This window comes from Neodiprion pinetum, chromosome 1 (assembly GCF_021155775.2).
Source record: "Neodiprion pinetum isolate iyNeoPine1 chromosome 1, iyNeoPine1.2, whole genome shotgun sequence".
In the NCBI taxonomy this organism is placed as follows: Eukaryota; Metazoa; Arthropoda; class Insecta; order Hymenoptera; family Diprionidae; genus Neodiprion; species Neodiprion pinetum.
In genome coordinates, this window is record NC_060232.1 from 596,301 (window position 1) to 615,852 (window position 19,552).

A 19,552-nucleotide genomic window follows, 5' to 3' on the forward strand; every position below is an offset into this window, starting at 1 on the left:
TCGAAATAATTGATTTTCGCATTTCATTACAACGAAGAAAACAAATTGAAATTTCTTGCATTAACGTAATTTAATAAGACAATGATTTTTGAATGCCTCCATACGTCAACGCGATTTATATGCAGACACTCTATGAAGAGTATAGAAAAAATGTATAGCATTTATTAGCAAACCGACAGCCAATTACTTTACAAAATATATTAATTAGTATTATGCCTGCGCAAGTATTGGCGATTATCGTTCCTTTGAGTGAATTATTTGTTCAAATTACAATATGTTGCCAGTAATGGCACACGTTGATAGGGTTTTGAATTAGGCATCTATCACTATTAATACGATGACAAAACCTATTTGAAACCTGAAGATGGGGATTATGTCGTATGTCATTGATGACGCTAACAAAATTTTTGATTATCATTTTACTGATGGAGTAGAGAACGAAAAAAATTTGGCTAATCGAATGTTTAATTTTTTTCTAGAAGTCGTAAATTAAATATGCAACTGGAAAATGCTATTCAGGAAGCAATGGCCGAGTTGGATAGAATGAGCGAATCTCAGTCAATAGCGAAAAGTACAACACGAAAGTGCAACAGACAAAGCGTAGCATCGAAGGCGACAGGATCGCTCAAGTCTGATTCTAAGAAAGTACAGAAAAGAAAAGATACAAAGTCAACAGAGACTACAAAAGCAAAACATCATAACCGGTGATGCATGGAGACTGTTGGTAACTCTAATTTTCAAAAACAAAGTGGATGGTATGTAGTGTATCTGTAATGATTATTTATAAATGTAATTAATAAGCAGCATCAAGGAATAGCTAGAATTGTACATATACTTGCCTAATATAACGAGAATTCTGATTGCATAATAGGTAAAGAATGCTCATAAAAAAAGATAAAATAAAGAAATGAAATAATTAATGAGTGTCAAAACACAGTGATATTAGTATCTTGGAATCAGTTAGTTTTCTGCAAATATTTGTCTCTGGATATTTTTCTTCCACTTATAATTTCGATTGTTAATTTCCTTATTATTATTGTGGTTATAATTGGTAGTTTATTTAGCTATATTGATTGTGCTTGATGAATTTGTACATTGTTTATATGTAAAAACTTAACTTTATAACACCACCTCCACCACCAACGACGACGACAACAACAACAACAACAACAACAACAACAACAACAACAACAACAACAACAACAACAACAACAACAACAACAACAACAACAACAACAACAACAACAACAACAACAACAACAACAACAACAACAACAACAACAACAGCAGCAACAGCAACAGCAAAAGCAACAGTAACAGCAACTACAACAGTGTAATTATTATGCCTGTGACAAACCCTGAAAATTGTTTGTAATTATATGTAAATTTACTTATTTTGAATGAATTATATAGTGTGTATTTACTTAATCGCATATTAGCATAATATAACTGTTATATCAAATCACAGGTTAATATTAAAAAATAATATTTTTATGCAATTCAGTAAAATACTGTCGTTTAGTGCAGTAGTTCTTAGTTAGTATACATGAAACGTATGAAATTATGTTGCTGAAATATAATAATGATGTATACCTAATTACAACTATTATAATTGATTACTGTATTTTTATTTTATGTATATATACTGCGTGGTATAAATGCGTGAAACTTTCGTCAGCGAGTAACAGGACACGTTTGAAAAAAGATACAAGTTTGGAAAAAATGCAGAAATATGTTTGACAAATAATACATGTATTTAAAATATACACACGCGCGCACACACACACACACACACACACTCACACATACGCGCGTGTGTGTATATTTTTTCAATCGCACACTGTTACTAACCGGTTAAAGTTGGACGCATTTACATTAACTTTGGCCACACACATTTTTCTTTCTTCTTTGTACATGAAACGAACATGTCAGGGTCGAGCGGACTTTGTCGTTATTTTCTTACTGCTGTTTGTTCTCTTAATCATTCTTTCTCGACATTCGGATGCAACGGTGAAAAGCGTGGAGTCTAGGGAAAAGTTTTCCGTGAGTTAAACGAAACTTCAACTTGCCTATTCTAAGCTGTAATCGTAGGAGTGAAATTTCTAAAAACTTAAAAGAAGAACGGGGATCGCTTGGACCCTGTTATACCTATATGTCTGGAGTTGATCACATGCTAAAGTTTTGAGAGAATTGTTTAGCCAAGCAAAATATTCTAATTACATATTTATTGCAGTGCTGCATTTCGAACATCCACTTAATCAATATGGGCAATATACAGGATCAATCATTCGTACTTTCCGTAGGGGATCCTCGAGTGAAAGCAAGAGCACCTTATTCTTCATGAATCCCACAACAGGCTTTCCGTTAGAGTCGACATAGCCTGCTACTTACTTGCTATCTGACCCTGAAGTGAGACAGAGAGTTACTTACGTGGGATTCACCTAGAATCAGGTCTTACTTGCTCTCGCAGATTCTCTACGAAGGGTAAGGAATGATTGCCGTTTATACAGATTCGCTTGAATTATTCCGCACCGCGTGCCGTGCTAATTTCATGCTTCATTGTGTCTCATGGAATGTAAACATTTCCATCTGTCCTTTTGTTTGTTTTCTTTTCCCTTTATTACCGATGCATAAAAACCGAGACTGAATGATCATACAATTCTTTCTTTTTTTCTTTACAATAGAGTTCGTGCTCCAGCAGAGAGAAACCTCATATTGAGAATTTTCATACTTGTCTAGTTGAGGAATTATAGGTACCTATATTTATTGGTAGATGTAGAAATATTTCAATGATATCTTATATATGTTTTTACATATTTCGTGTTTTCCTATTTGTACTTTCGATATAATTTGTGAAAGTACTTCATTTCAAAAGTCGTTATTGAGGCACAAACAGTAAGAGCAACAATTTTTTTTTTCACTAGTTAACGAGCCACTGTTGAATGTAGTAGAATAAATATTATTCGACTTTAATGAACATGTTGTATTCACAATACGATAAATTGATCTTCGAGAATTCATTTCCTCTGAAGATAGCTCTTTGCTTGTATCAACACTGGCAGACAATAAATAATGAAATGCAAATATCAAAGTAATTTTGTATGATTTTCAATGTGTCAAGAAAATGGCATCTATGTGTATGTATATTGTGTAATTACCATTATTTCATTGCTTATCGTATTCAATATCTGTAATAAATACGGTGATTAGGTACTACAATAGGCACCGATAGAACGGGATGATATGTGGCACAACGAATTAAAAAATACATCATTCTCGTTACGCAATTATTAATTTCCATATATTTTTTACCAATACAATCGATGATTGTTACAAACGTATCGAGCGACATATTGCGTTAGCATTAGTGTGGAGAATCATTTTAGCCTAATATAAATCAAAAGTTACGAGTAAAGTTTATGTGAAATATTGGACGAATACCTTGTAAACTCAACTAAGTCGGTAAATCAGAACGGAGGCGTACTATTTATTTAACAATAACAAGGAATACCTTAGATTTTTCATTCGATTCGTAGTATAGTGACCGAAATTTTTAATGTGAGGTAATTATCGATACGCATTTTGATGCCATTCTAAATAATAGTGTCATTATTTAGAGAAATTCTCATCAATTCTTGCACCTAATTTGCAAAAGTAAGGTCTTCGCACAAACGTTATGGCCATTATGTTTTGGTCAAGTGAGCTGGTTTTATCACATTTTGTAATTTTCTACAATAAATGGGAAATCAGACGATTTTATAAAAACTTGATGGCCGTAAAGTTTCATCGGAGTTGGTTCTTTGTAACAATCTTTAAAGAGATATTGATGTGCTTGGAATACATTTTGCAACGCACATTTAGGCGTCTGTATGACTACAGTTTTTTTCCTCAACATCGAGTCTAGTGAATGGTATGGATATGCAACTATACTATCCGTTAGTTAGTGTCTGTTGGAATTGGTTATTGACCAATACATGTCAGTATGATCAAAAGTCATACTGTAATAAGGAAGGATAACCAACGTTACGTATAAATTTTTGAACTGAGTTTCATTGGTAGTTACGAATTCTCATTTACTGTAGGTATCAAGTACTGTCCTATAACATATATATTTATGATGTAAGCTTCTCCGTAAAATATCTAACTTCTGGTTGAATTACTGATTATCCGAATAAAGGTATACTAGACTTATTTCAAAGTGAGCACACGTGTATCAATGGCTCAGTTGGCTGGAGATATCTGTACACTTGTGACGCATAGGTCACACAGCTGTTTGATAATTCTTAAGATGATTTTGGAGACTCCAAACTAGGGGCTTCTTACATTACAGTTTGTTCCAAGTATTTGCACTACTATAAATATTGCGTAGAATGTTATGATTATGCGTAAAAGGGCCTTAGAGTATTTATTGTGAATCAAAATAACTAAATAATATTTAAAGTATATTTAAAAATAAGATAGACGATTAATCTGTACAACGCATTTGTTTTTTTGTTTTTCGTTTTTGCATTACAGCGGGGTGCGCACACACACATACATGCAAATTTAATGCGTTGACATATCAACCAAGCATTTGAACACTATTCTAACAGGATTACAATACGTACTAGTAACACTTTTAACTTGACTCCCAATAGCAGGAAAATATTTGTAAGAAACACAATACGATTATTTAGTGACTAATGTCTATTTAGTGTAATTAACGAATGATGTCTTGTGAAAACAGTGGTCCAACATTTTTATTATTCGAAACGAAACACAATGACGAAAAAAGAAAAAGAAAATATGCTAAGCAATGTTCACAAGATATAGGGACAGCCTTAACTAACGTTTAATCGCACTCACGTCTTTACAAGGCACGACATACTTATGCTGCATTATTTTTAACCATATTTTCGTTTACCAGCCAGTTCATTTGCCTAAGTTTAGGTAGTCAATTGCTTGCAAGAGCTAAAATTTTCGACTACTTTTACGGCTTAGTGAAAACCATTTATGCACAGCGTTCGATCAGAGTTTTCAATTAAACGTATATTTTAAGCTGAGGCGTTTTTGTGTTCTTTAATATTATTCATTTATTTTTTCTTTATTTAAATTCCAAGCACATATAAAGTACATCATAAGCCATATTAATTGTAAACGTATGTTTCACCGTTTATTTCGAAACCAAGTTCACGTTGCGGGTATTGAAGTCGAATTGGTGAAAATATATTCTCTTGAATAAAGTAAGTGAACAATGATATGTCTAATGCTTCGTACAGTATAAGAAAACAGCAAGCAGTACCATTTACCTCAGAGACAGATACAGAAATCAAACATCATTATCAACTGCATATTATACTATAATCTCGTGATTAATTGTACATGCTATTTATTGTAAATAATTACAGGTAATATTTATTATAATGACTGTACTATATATATGTTAATAACAATACAACTACGCATTGAATGTATAACTGTAGTGTTTATACGTCGAATATGTGAATATGTATATGAACTTATATTCACAGAGATTGTAGATCTAGGCAGCGGGCCGATTTATTATTTACAAACAATTGACAGGTGATGATTTCTGTATACCTCTATACACACAATGAATTTTTTTGTTCTACTCGTACCGAGAAGTGCATGCATTTCGTAGAATCAGAATCAGACACACAGATACAAACGTTACATTATATTGACAAACAAGAGAGAAGAAGTTTCCTCAATAAGTATATAAATAAAATCAGTGTTATCGGTCATCAGATTACAGCTGTATAAAGTGTATGTAGTAAATTTTAGAAATTAGGTGAGAAATGGTGGCAAAGTAATCATTTATTGCGTTGAACTGTAACCAAGAGAATAAATAAAACTTGAAACTATGACGATTAATCGCGATGTGTCGCACGTTTGGCCCAACTTTCGGGTGGTGCTATCGTACATAGGAATCACTAATTTAAACGATGTGTCGTTATGTTCAAAGGAATGCCTGCTTTGGTAACCGGTAACGCCGATTCAAATAGAATTACATGGAATAGGTGTATTCGTAATCTCTCCGATCGCTTTATAGAAATATTATCGTACTGTGCACGGGCTGGTGCGAAGATGGAAATGAATTTGAGAGAGAAAATCAACATTATGTATGTATATTATCATGATTGTATTATGAAATATATAATGTAATTATACGTATATGATATAATATCAACTATCAATGGTATTTAACGGAATAAGAGATAATAATTTTATATTTACAATATAGAACTTGAAATCTATGAGTGTATAATAATATCTACTACTGTATTAAGGAATTCCCTGCATAAGGTGATATAGTAAAAAGCTATCTTATTTAATATTTGGCATAATATTTATACATATGTAAGAGATAGAGTATAAAGTATAGAACGAGATGAAAACACTGAAACAGACGAGAGTTCAGAGGTACGTACTCCGTTGCAAAGAAATATGAAGCTATGTGATCTATTAGTAGCTTTCAGTCGTGAAGACTTATATGTACTTTATTTTGTAAATTTTGTTTATACAATAATTGATCATTCACGCATAATACTATTGTATGTGAAATATGAGTTAATAAAACATTGAAATATTAAGTTATACTGCTATTTATGATCTGTAATTTCGCAACTTGACGAGTGGTCTGCATGATACCACCAAAATGACACCAGCGAAAAATCGTGGTACCAGTGATTTCGGGAATATCGCACGCATCTAGATCGGTGTGTTTTTCTGCTGTCACTGCCAAAGAAATAATCCAACTGATTTGGAGCTGCGCGAAATAGTCCGGATAACGCATGGAACAATTTATTCCAGCTTGCTTCGAATTCGTTGGTCAATCAACTTTCGTTTTTCGGCTGTAACTTTTGATGCGTTGATCCCAGCGTATTGAGACAGCGCTTAATCGATTTCTCTCGCAAAATTACGTCGGAATAGTGCCTGAAAGAATTGATTCCAGCACTTTTCAAAATCGCGAAAATTTTCGCCAAAACTACTAAGGGGTAAACCTTCCTTTTTTTTTGGCCAAAAAATTTTTCGTCTCAGAGTTGATTCGTATGACTCTTTCCCGACCAATTGGACCCCAAGGAACTCAGATAACGCAGCAAGAGGAGCGTGAGATCAACGGGAGAGAAAATACAAGGAAAAAAGCACCTGCTGAAAAGCGTCGAAAATTCTGGTTTTCGTTTTTTGGCTGTAACTTTCGATGCGTTGGTGGCAGCGTATTGGGACTGCGCCCAATCGATTTCTCTCGCAAAATTACGTCGGACTAGTGCCTTAAAGAATCGATTTCAGCACTTTTCAAAATCGCGAAAATTTTCGCCAAAAATACAAAGGGGTTAACCTTCCTTTTTTTTTGACCTAAAAATTTTTCGACTCTGAATTGATTCGTATGACTCTTTCCCGATCAATTGGACCCCAAGGAACTCAGAAAACGCAGCGAAAAAAGCGTGGGATCAACGGCAGGGAAACTGAGAAGGAAAATACTCCTGCTGAAAAATGTCGAAAATTCTGGTTTTCGTTTTTTGGCTGTAACTTTCGATGCGTTGATCGCAGCGTATTGGGACTGCGCCCAATCGGTTTCTCTCGCAAAATTACGTCGGAATAGTGCCACAATTAATTTATTCCAGCACTTTTGAAAATCGCGAAAACTTTCGCCAAAAATACAAAGGGGTTAACCTTCCTTTTTTTTTGACCAAAAAATTTTTCGTCTCAGAATTGATTCGTATGACTCTTTCCCGACCAATTGAACTCCAAGGAACTCAGAAAACGCAGCAAAAGGAGCGTGTGATCAACGGGAGAGAACATACGAGGGAAAAAGCACCTGCTGAAAAATGTCGAAAATTCAGGTTTTCGTTTTTTGGCTGTAACTTTCGATGCGTTAATCGCAGCGTACTGGGACTGCGCCCAATCGATTTCTCTCGCAAAATTACGTCGGAATAGTTCGTGAAAGAATTGATTTCAGCACTTTTCAAAATCGCGGAAATTTCCGCCAAAAATACAAAGGGGTTAACCTTCCTTTTTTTTTGACCAAAAAATTTTTCGTCTCAGAATTGATTCGTATGACTCTTTCCCGACCAATTGGACCCCAAGGAACTCAGATAACGCAGCAAGAGGAGAGTGAGATCAACGGGAAAGAAAATACAAGGAAAAAAGCACCTGCTGAAAAACGTCGAAAATTCTGGTTTTCGTTTTTTGGCTGTAACTTTCGATGCGTTGATCGCAGCGTACTGGGACTGCGCCCAATCGATTTCTCTCGCAAAATTACGTCGGAATAGTGCCACAATTAATATATTCCAGCACTTTTGAAAATCGCGAAAACTTTCGCCACAAATACAAAGGGGTTAACCTTCCTTTTTTTTTTACCAAAAAATTTTTCGACTCTGAATTGATTCGTATGACTCTTTCCCGATCAATTGGACCCCAAGAAACTCAGAAAACGCAGCGAAAAAAGCGTGGGATCAACGGCAGGGAAACTGAGAAGGAAAATACTCCTGCTGAAAAATGTCGAAAATTCTGGTTTTCGTTTTTTGGCTGTAACTTTCGATGCGTTGATCGCAGCGTATTGGGACTGCGCCCAATCGGTTTCTCTCGCAAAATTACGTCGGAATAGTGCCACAATTAATTTATTCCAGCACTTTTGAAAATCGCGAAAACTTTCGCCAAAAATACAAAGGGGTTAACCTTCCTTTTTTTTTGACCAAAAAATTTTTCGTCTCAGAATTGATTCGTATGACTCTTTCCCGACCAATTGGACTCCAAGGAACTCAGAAAACGCAGCAAAAGGAGCGTGGGATCAACGGGAGAGAACATACGAGGGAAAAAGCACCTGCTGAAAAATGTCGAAAATTCAGGTTTTCGTTTTTTGGCTGTAACTTTCGATGCGTTGATCGCAGCGTATTGGGACTGCGCCCAATCGGTTTCTCTCGCAAAATTACGTCGGAATAGTGCCACAATTAATTTATTCCAGCACTTTTGAAAATCGCGAAAACTTTCGCCAAAAATACAAAGGGGTTAACCTTCCTTTTTTTTTGACCAAAAAATTTTTCGTCTCAGAATTGATTCGTATGACTCTTTCCCGACCAATTGAACTCCAAGGAACTCAGAAAACGCAGCAAAAGGAGCGTGTGATCAACGGGAGAGAACATACGAGGGAAAAAGCACCTGCTGAAAAATGTCGAAAATTCAGGTTTTCGTTTTTTGGCTGTAACTTTCGATGCGTTAATCGCAGCGTACTGGGACTGCGCCCAATCGATTTCTCTCGCAAAATTACGTCGGAATAGTTCGTGAAAGAATTGATTTCAGCACTTTTCAAAATCGCGGAAATTTCCGCCAAAAATACAAAGGGGTTAACCTTCCTTTTTTTTTGACCAAAAAATTTTTCGTCTCAGAATTGATTCGTATGACTCTTTCCCGACCAATTGGACCCCAAGGAACTCAGATAACGCAGCAAGAGGAGAGTGAGATCAACGGGAAAGAAAATACAAGGAAAAAAGCACCTGCTGAAAAACGTCGAAAATTCTGGTTTTCGTTTTTTGGCTGTAACTTTCGATGCGTTGATCGCAGCGTACTGGGACTGCGCCCAATCGATTTCTCTCGCAAAATTACGTCGGAATAGTGCCACAATTAATATATTCCAGCACTTTTGAAAATCGCGAAAACTTTCGCCACAAATACAAAGGGGTTAACCTTCCTTTTTTTTTTACCAAAAAATTTTTCGACTCTGAATTGATTCGTATGACTCTTTCCCGATCAATTGGACCCCAAGAAACTCAGAAAACGCAGCGAAAAAAGCGTGGGATCAACGGCAGGGAAACTGAGAAGGAAAATACTCCTGCTGAAAAATGTCGAAAATTCTGGTTTTCGTTTTTTGGCTGTAACTTTCGATGCGTTGATCGCAGCGTATTGGGACTGCGCCCAATCGGTTTCTCTCGCAAAATTACGTCGGAATAGTGCCACAATTAATTTATTCCAGCACTTTTGAAAATCGCGAAAACTTTCGCCAAAAATACAAAGGGGTTAACCTTCCTTTTTTTTTGACCAAAAAATTTTTCGTCTCAGAATTGATTCGTATGACTCTTTCCCGACCAATTGGACTCCAAGGAACTCAGAAAACGCAGCAAAAGGAGCGTGGGATCAACGGGAGAGAACATACGAGGGAAAAAGCACCTGCTGAAAAATGTCGAAAATTCAGGTTTTCGTTTTTTGGCTGTAACTTTCGATGCGTTGATCGCAGCGTACTGGGACTGCGCCCAATCGATTTCTCTCGCAAAATTACGTCGGAATAGTGCCACAATTAATTTATTCCAGCACTTTTGAAAATCGCGAAAACTTTCGCCAAAAATACAAAGGGGTTAACCTTCCTTTTTTTTTGACCTAAAAATTTTTCGTTTCAGAATTGATTCGTATGACTCTTTCCCGACCAATTGGACCCCAAGGAACTCAGAAAACGCGGCGAAAAAAGCGTGGGATCAACGGGAGGGAAATTAAGAAGAAAAATACACCTGCTGAAAAATGTCGAAAATTCTGGTTTTCGTTTTTTGGCTGTAACATTCGATGCGTTGATCGCAGCGTATTGGGACTGCGCCCAGTCGATTTCTCTCGCAAAATTACGTCGGAATAGTGTCACAATTAATTTATTCCAGCACTTTTGAAAATCGCGAAAATTTCAGCCAAAATTACAAAAGGGTTAACCTTCCTTTTTTTTTGACCAAAAAATTTTTGGTCTCAGAATTGATTCGTATGACTCTATCTCGACCAATAGGACCCCAAGGAACTCAGATAACGCAGCAAGAGAAGCATGGGATCAACGAAAGATAAGATACGAGAAAAAAAGCACCTGCTGAAAAATGTCGAAAATTCTGGTTTTCGTTTTTTGGCTGTAACTTTCGATGCGTTGCTGGCAGCGTATTGGGACTGCGCCCAATCGATTTCTCTCGCAAAATTACGTCGGAATAGTGCCACAATTAATTTATTCCAGCACTTTTCAAAATCGCGAAAATTTTCGCCAAAAATACAAAGGGGTTAACCTTCCTTTTTTTTTGACCAAAAAATTTTTCGTCTCAGAATTGATTCGTATGACTCTTTCCCGACCAATTGGACCACAAGGAACTCAGATAACGCAGCAAGAGAAGCATGGGATCAACGAAAGATAAGATACGAGAAAAAAAGCACCTGCTGAAAAATGTCGAAAATTCTGGTTTTCGTTTTTTGGCTGTAACTTTCGATGCGTTGGTGGCAGCGTATTGGGACTGCGCCCAATCGATTTCTCTCGCAAAATCACGTCGGACTAGTGCCTGAAAGAATTGATTCCAGCACTTTTCAAAATCGCGAAAATTTTCGCCAAAAATACAAAGGGGTTAACCTTCCTTTTTTTTTGACCAAAAAATTTTTCGTCTCAGAATTGATTCGTATGACTCTTTCCCGATCAATTGGACCCCAAGGAACTCAGAAAACGCAGCGAAAAAAGCGTGGGATCAACGGCAGGGAAACTGAGAAGGAAAATACTCCTGCTGAAAAATGTCGAAAATTCAGGTTTTCGTTTTTTGGCTGTAACTTTCGATGCGTTGATCGCAGCGTACTGGGACTGCGCCCAATCGATTTCTCTCGCAAAATTACGTCGGAATAGTTCGTGAAAGAATTGATTTCAGCACTTTTCAAAATCGCGGAAATTTCCGCCAAAAATACAAAGGGGTTAACCTTCCTTTTTTTTTGACCAAAAAATTTTTCGTCTCAGAATTGATTCGTATGACTCTTTCCCGACCAATTGGACCCCAAGGAACTCAGATAACGCAGCAAGAGGAGAGTGAGATCAACGGGAGAGAAAATACAAGGAAAAAAGCACCTGCTGAAAAGCGTCGAAAATTCTGGTTTTCGTTTTTTGGCTGTAACTTTCGATGCGTTGATCGCAGCGTACTGGGACTGCGCCCAATCGATTTCTCTCGCAAAATTACGTCGGAATAGTGCCACAATTAATATATTCCAGCACTTTTGAATATCGCGAAAACTTTCGCCACAAATACAAAGGGGTTAACCTTCCTTTTTTTTTGACCAAAAAATTTTTCGTCTCAGAATTGATTCGTATGACTCTTTCCCGACTAATTGGACCCCAAGGAACTCAGATAACGCGGCAAAAGGAGCGTGGGATCAACGGAAGATAAGATACAAGAAAAAAAGCACCTGCTGAAAAATGTCGAAAATTCTGGTTTTCGTTTTTCGGCTGTAACTTTCAATGCGTTGATCGCAGCGTATTGGGACTGCGCCCAATCGACTTCTCTCGCAAAATTACGTCGGAGTAGTGCCTGAAAGAATTGAATCCAGCACTTTTCAAAATCGCGAAAATTTTCGCCAAAAATACAAAGGGGTTAACCTTCCTTTTTTTTCGACCAAAAAATTTTCCGTCTCAGAATTGATTCGTATGACTCTTTCCCGACCAATTGGACCACAAGGAACTCAGATAACGCAGCAAGAGAAGCATGGGATCAACGAAAGATAAGATACGAGAAAAAAAGCACCTGCTGAAAAATGTCAAAAATTCTGGTTTTCGTTTTCTGGCTGTAACTTTCGATGCGTTGATCGCAGCGTACTGGGACTGCGCCCAATCGACTTCTCTCGCAAAATTACGTCGGAGTAGTGCCTGAAAGAATTGAATCCAGCACTTTTCAAAATCGCGAAAATTTTCGCCAAAAATACAAAGGGGTTAACCTTCCTTTTTTTTTGACCAAAAAATTTTTCGTCTCAGAATTGATTCGTATGACTCTTTCCCGACCAATTGGACCCCAAGGAACTCAGATAACGCAGCAAGAGGAGAGTGAGATCAACGGGAGAGAAAATACAAGGAAAAAAGCACCTGCTGAAAAACGTCGAAAATTCTGGTTTTCGTTTTTTGGCTGTAACTTTCGATGCGTTGATCGCAGCGTACTGGGACTGCGCCCAATCGATTTCTCTCGCAAAATTACGTCGGAATAGTGCCACAATTAATATATTCCAGCACTTTTGAATATCGCGAAAACTTTCGCCACAAATACAAAGGGGTTAACCTTCCTTTTTTTTTGACCAAAAAATTTTTCGTCTCAGAATTGATTCGTATGACTCTTTCCCGACTAATTGGACCCCAAGGAACTCAGATAACGCGGCAAAAGGAGCGTGGGATCAACGGAAGATAAGATACAAGAAAAAAAGCACCTGCTGAAAAATGTCGAAAATTCTGGTTTTCGTTTTTCGGCTGTAACTTTCAATGCGTTGATCGCAGCGTATTGGGACTGCGCCCAATCGACTTCTCTCGCAAAATTACGTCGGAGTAGTGCCTGAAAGAATTGAATCCAGCACTTTTCAAAATCGCGAAAATTTTCGCCAAAAATACAAAGGGGTTAACCTTCCTTTTTTTTCGACCAAAAAATTTTCCGTCTCAGAATTGATTCGTATGACTCTTTCCCGACCAATTGGACCACAAGGAACTCAGATAACGCAGCAAGAGAAGCATGGGATCAACGAAAGATAAGATACGAGAAAAAAAGCACCTGCTGAAAAATGTCAAAAATTCTGGTTTTCGTTTTCTGGCTGTAACTTTCGATGCGTTGGTGGCAGCGTATTGGGACTGCGCCCAATCGATTTCTCTCGCAAAATTTCGTCGGACTAGTGCCTTAAAAAATCGATTTCAGCACTTTTCAAAATCGCGAAAATTTTTGCCAAAAATACAAAGGGGTTAACCTTCCTTTTTTTTTGACCAAAAAATTTTTCGACTCTGAATTGATTCGTATGACTCTTTCCCGATCAATTGGATTCCAAGGAACTCAGAAAACGCAGCGACAAAAGCGTGGGATCAACGGCAGGGAAACTGAGAAGGAAAATACTCCTGCTGAAAAATGTCAAGAATTCTGGTTTTCGTTTTTTGGCTGTAACTTTCGATGCGTTGATCGCAGCGTATTGGGACTGTGCCCAATCGGTTTCTCTCGCAAAATTACGTCGGAATAGTGCCACAATTAATTTATTCCAGCACTTTTGAAAATCGCGAAAATTTTCGCCAAAATTACAAAGGGGTTAACCTTCCTTTTTTTTTGACCAAAAAATTTTTCGACTCTGAATTGATTCGTACGACTCTTTCCCGATCAATTGGACCCCAAGGAACTCAGAAAACGCAGCGAAAAAAGCGTGGGATCAACGGCAGGGAAACTGAGAAGGAAAATACTCCTGCTGAAAAATGTCGAAAATTCAGGTTTTCGTTTTTTGGGTGTAACTTTCGATGCGTTGATCGCAGCGTACTGGGACTGCGCCCAATCGATTTCTCTCGCAAAATTGCGTCGGAATAGTTCCTGAAAGAATTGATTTCAGCACTTTTCAAAATCGCGGAAATTTCGCCAAAAATACAAAGGGGTTAACCTTCCTTTTTTTTTGACCAAAAAATTTTTGGTCTCAGAATTGATTCGTATGACTCTTTCCCGACCAATTGGACCCCAACGAACTCAGATAACGCAGCAAGAGGAGCGTGAGATCAACGGGAGAGAAAATACAAGGAAAAAAGCACCTGCTGAAAAGCGTCGAAAATTCTGGTTTTCGTTTTTTGGCTGTAACTTTCGATGCGTTGGTGGCAGCGTATTGGGACTGCGCCCAATCGATTTCTCTCGCAAAATTACGTCGGACTAGTGCCTGAAAGAATCGATTTCAGCACTTTTCTAAATCGCGAAAATTTTCGCCAAAAATACAAAGGGGTTAACCTTCCTTTTTTTTTGACCAAAGAATTTTTCGACTCTGAATTGATTCGTATGACTCTTTCCCGATCAATTGGATTCCAAGGAACTCAGAAAACGCAGCGAAAAAAGCGTGGGATCAACGGCAGGGAAACTGAGAAGGAAAATACTCCTGCTGGAAAATGTCTAGAATTCTGGTTTTCGTTTTTTGGCTGTAACTTTCGATGCGTTGATCGCAGCGTATTGGGACTGTGCCCAATCGGTTTCTCTCGCAAAATTACGTCGGAATAGTGCCACAATTAATTTATTCCAGCACTTTTGAAAATCGCGAAAACTTTCGCCAAAAATACAAAGGGGTTAACCTTCCTTTTTTTTTGACCAAAAAATTTTTCGTCTCAGAATTGATTCGTATGACTCTTTCCCGACCAATTGGACTCCAAGGAACTCAGAAAACGCAGCAAAAGGAGCGTGGGATCAACGGGAGAGAACATACGAGGGAAAGAGCACCTGCTGAAAAATGTCGAAAATTCAGGTTTTCGTTTTTTGGCTGTAACTTTCGATGCGTTGATCGCAGCGTACTGGGACTGCGCCCAATCGATTTCTCTCGCAAAATTACGTCGGAATAGTTCCTGAAAAAATTGATTTCAGCACCTTTCAAAATCGCGGAAATTTTCGCCAAAAATACAAAGGGGTTAACCTTCCTTTTTTTTTGAACAAAAAATTGTTCGTCTCAGAATTGATTCGTATGACTCTTTCCCGACCAATTGGACCCCAAGGAACTCAGATAACGCAGCAAGAGGAGCGTGAGATCAACGGGAGAGAAAATACAAGGAAAAAAGCTCCTGCTGAAAAACGTCGAAAATTCTGGTTTTGGTTTTTTGGCTGCAACTTTCGATGCGTTGGTGGCAGCGTATTGGGACTGCGCTCAATCGATTTCTCTCGCAAAATTACGTCGGAATAGTGCCACAATTAATTTATTCCAGCACTTTTGAAAATCGCGAAAACTTTCGCCAAAAATACAAAGGGGTTAACCTTCCTTTTTTTTTGACCAAAAAATTTTTCGTCTCAGAATTGATTCGTATGACTCTTTCCCGACCAATTGGACCCCAAGGAACTCAGAAAACGCAGCGAAAAAAGCGTGGGATCAACGGGAGGGAAATTGAGAAGGAAAATACACCTGCTGAAAAATGTCGAAAATTCAGGTTTTCGTTTTTTGGGTGTAACTTTCGATGCGTTGATCGCAGCGTACTGGGACTGCGCCCAATCGATTTCTCTCGCAAAATTGCGTCGGAATAGTTCCTGAAAGAATTGATTTCAGCACTTTTCAAAATCGCGGAAATTTCGCCAAAAATACAAAGGGGTTAACCTTCCTTTTTTTTTGACCAAAAAATTTTTGGTCTCAGAATTGATTCGTATGACTCTTTCCCGACCAATTGGACCCCAACGAACTCAGATAACGCAGCAAGAGGAGCGTGAGATCAACGGGAGAGAAAATACAAGGAAAAAAGCACCTGCTGAAAAGCGTCGAAAATTCTGGTTTTCGTTTTTTGGCTGTAACTTTCGATGCGTTGGTGGCAGCGTATTGGGACTGCGCCCAATCGATTTCTCTCGCAAAATTACGTCGGACTAGTGCCTGAAAGAATCGATTTCAGCACTTTTCAAAATCGCGAAAATTTTCGCCAAAAATACAAAGGGGTTAACCTTCCTTTTTTTTTGACCAAAAAATTTTTCGACTCTGAATAGATTCGTATGACTCTTTCATGATCAATTGGACCCCAAGGAACTCAGAAAACGCAGCGAAAAAAGCGTGGGATCAACGGGAGGGAAACTGAGAAGGAAAATACTCCTGCTGAAAAATGTCGAAAATTCTGGTTTTCGTTTTTTGGCTGTAACATTCGATGTGTTGATCGCAGCGTATTGGGACTGCGCCCAATCGGTTTCTTTCGCAAAATTACGTCGGAATAGTGCCACAATTAATTTATTCCAGCACTTTTGAAAATCGCGAAAACTTTCGCCAAAAATACAAAGGGGTTAACCTTCCTTTTTTTTTGACCAAAAAATTTTTCGTCTCAGAATTGATTCGTATGACTCTTTCCCGACCAATTGGACTCCAAGGAACTCAGAAAACGCAGCAAAAAGAGCGTGTGATCAACGGGAGAGAACATACGAGGGAAAAAGCACCTGCTGAAAAATGTCGAAAATTCAGGTTTTCGTTTTTTGGCTGTAACTTTCGATGCGTTGATCGCAGCGTACTGGGACTGCGCCCAATCGATTTCTCTCGCAAAATTACGTCGGAATAGTTCGTGAAAGAATTGATTTCAGCACTTTTCAAAATCGCGGAAATTTCCGCCAAAAATACAAAGGGGTTAACCTTCCTTTTTTTTTGACCAAAAAATTTTTGACTCTGAATTGATTCGTATGACTCTTTCCCGATCAATTGGACCCCAAGGAACTCAGAAAACGCAGCGAAAAAAGCGTGGGATCAACGGCAGGGAAACTGAGAAGGAAAATACTCCTGCTGAAAAATGTCGAAAATTCAGGTTTTCGTTTTTTGGCTGTAACTTTCAAAGCGTTGATCGCAGCGTACTGGGACTGCGCCCAATCGATTTCTCTCGCAAAATTACGTCGGAATAGTTCGTGAAAGAATTGATTTCAGCACTTTTCAAAATCGCGGAAATTTCCGCCAAAAATACAAAGGGGTTAACCTTCCTTTTTTTTTGACCAAAAAATTTTTCGTCTCAGAATTGATTCGTATGACTCTTTCCCGACCAATTGGACCCCAAGGAACTCAGATAACGCAGCAAGAGGAGAGTGAGATCAACGGGAGAGAAAATACAAGGAAAAAAGCACCTGCTGAAAAACGTCGAAAATTCTGGTTTTCGTTTTTTGGCTGTAACTTTCGATGCGTTGATCGCAGCGTACTGGGACTGCGCCCAATCGACTTCTCTCGCAAAATTACGTCGGAGTAGTGCCTGAAAGAATTGAATCCAGCACTTTTCAAAATCGCGAAAATTTTCGCCAAAAATACAAAGGGGTTAACCTTCCTTTTTTTTTGACCAAAAAATTTTTCGTCTCAGAATTGATTCGTATGACTCTTTCCCGACCAATTGGACCCCAAGGAACTCAGATAACGCAGCAAGAGGAGAGTGAGATCAACGGGAGAGAAAATACAAGGAAAAAAGCACCTGCTGAAAAACGTCGAAAATTCTGGTTTTCGTTTTTTGGCTGTAACTTTCGATGCGTTGATCGCAGCGTACTGGGACTGCGCCCAATCGATTTCTCTCGCAAAATTACGTCGGAATAGTGCCACAATTAATATATTCCAGCACTTTTGAAAATCGCGAAAACTTTCGCCACAAATACAAAGGGGTTAACCTTCCTTTTTTTTTGACCAAAAAATTTTTCGTCTCAGAATTGATTCGTATGACTCTTTCCTGACCAATTGAACCACAAGGAACTCAGATAACGCAGCAAGAGAAGCATGGGATCAACGAAAGATAAGATACGAGAAAAAAAGCACCTGCTGAAAAATGTCGAAAATTCTGGTTTTCGTTTTTTGGCTGTAACTTTCGATGCGTTGGTGGCAGCGTATTGGGACTGCGCCCAATCGATTTCACTCGCAAAATTTCGTCGGACTAGTGCCTTAAAGAATCGATTTCAGCACTTTTCAAAATCGCGAAAATTTTCGCCAAAAATACAAAGGGGTTAACCTTCCTTTTTTTTTGACCTAAAAATTTTTCGACTCTGAATTGATTCGTATGACTCTTTCCCGATCAATTGGACCCCAAGGAACTCAGAAAACGCAGCGAAAAAAGCGTGGGATCAACGGCAGGGAAACTGAAAAGGAAAATACTCCTGCTGAAAAATGTCGAAAATTCAGGTTTTCGTTTTTTGGCTGTAACTTTCGATGCGTTGATCGCAGCGTACTGGGACTGCGCCCAATCGATTTCTCTCGCAAAATTACGTCGGAATAGTTCGTGAAAGAATTGATTTCAGCACTTTTCAAAATCGCGGAAATTTCCGCCAAAAATACAAAGGGGTTAACCTTCCTTTTTTTTTGACCAAAAAATTTTTCGTCTCAGAATTGATTCGTATGACTCTTTCCCGACCAATTGGACCCCAAGGAACTCAGATAACGCAGCAAGAGGAGAGTGAGATCAACGGGAGAGAAAATACAAGGAAAAAAGCACCTGCTGAAAAACGTCGAAAATTCTGGTTTTCGTTTTTTGGCTGTAACTTTCGATGCGTTGATCGCAGCGTACTGGGACTGCGCCCAATCGACTTCTCTCGCAAAATTACGTCGGAGTAGTGCCTGAAAGAATTGAATCCAGCACTTTTCAAAATCGCGAAAATTTTCGCCAAAAATACAAAGGGGTTAACCTTCCTTTTTTTTTGACCAAAAAATTTTTCGTCTCAGAATTGATTCGTATGACTCTTTCCCGACCAATTGGACCCCAAGGAACTCAGATAACGCAGCAAGAGGAGAGTGAGATCAACGGGAGAGAAAATACAAGGAAAAAAGCACCTGCTGAAAAACGTCGAAAATTCTGGTTTTCGTTTCTTGGCTGTAACTTTCGATGCGTTGATCGCAGCGTACTGGGACTGCGCCCAATCGATTTCTCTCGCAAAATTACGTCGGAATAGTGCCACAATTAATATATTCCAGCACTTTTGAAAATCGCGAAAACTTTCGCCACAAATACAAAGGGGTTAACCTTCCTTTTTTTTTGACCAAAAAATTTTTCGTCTCAGAATTGATTCGTATGACTCTTTCCTGACCAATTGAACCACAAGGAACTCAGATAACGCAGCAAGAGAAGCATGGGATCAACGAAAGATAAGATACGAGAAAAAAAGCACCTGCTGAAAAA

The 19,552-nt window shown here is 38.3% G+C and overlaps 1 protein-coding gene across 11 annotated transcripts in view; it reads left to right on the forward strand.

Annotated features, from left to right (window-relative positions):
- Positions 1 to 6,597, forward strand: part of LOC124221494 (uncharacterized) — a 137,991-nt gene extending 131,394 nt beyond the window's left edge. For 10 of the 11 annotated variants that reach the window (XM_069136333.1, XM_069136326.1, XM_069136350.1 and 7 more), the window contains one exon: positions 480 to 6,597. In XM_069136333.1, coding sequence (XP_068992434.1) covers positions 480 to 708 — 229 coding nt within the window. In that variant the 3' untranslated portion in view covers positions 709 to 6,597. The remainder of the gene's footprint in view (positions 1 to 479) is intronic. The other variant, XM_069136352.1, reaches the window with a different exon arrangement.
- The last annotated feature ends 12,955 nt before the right edge of the window (positions 6,598 to 19,552 follow it).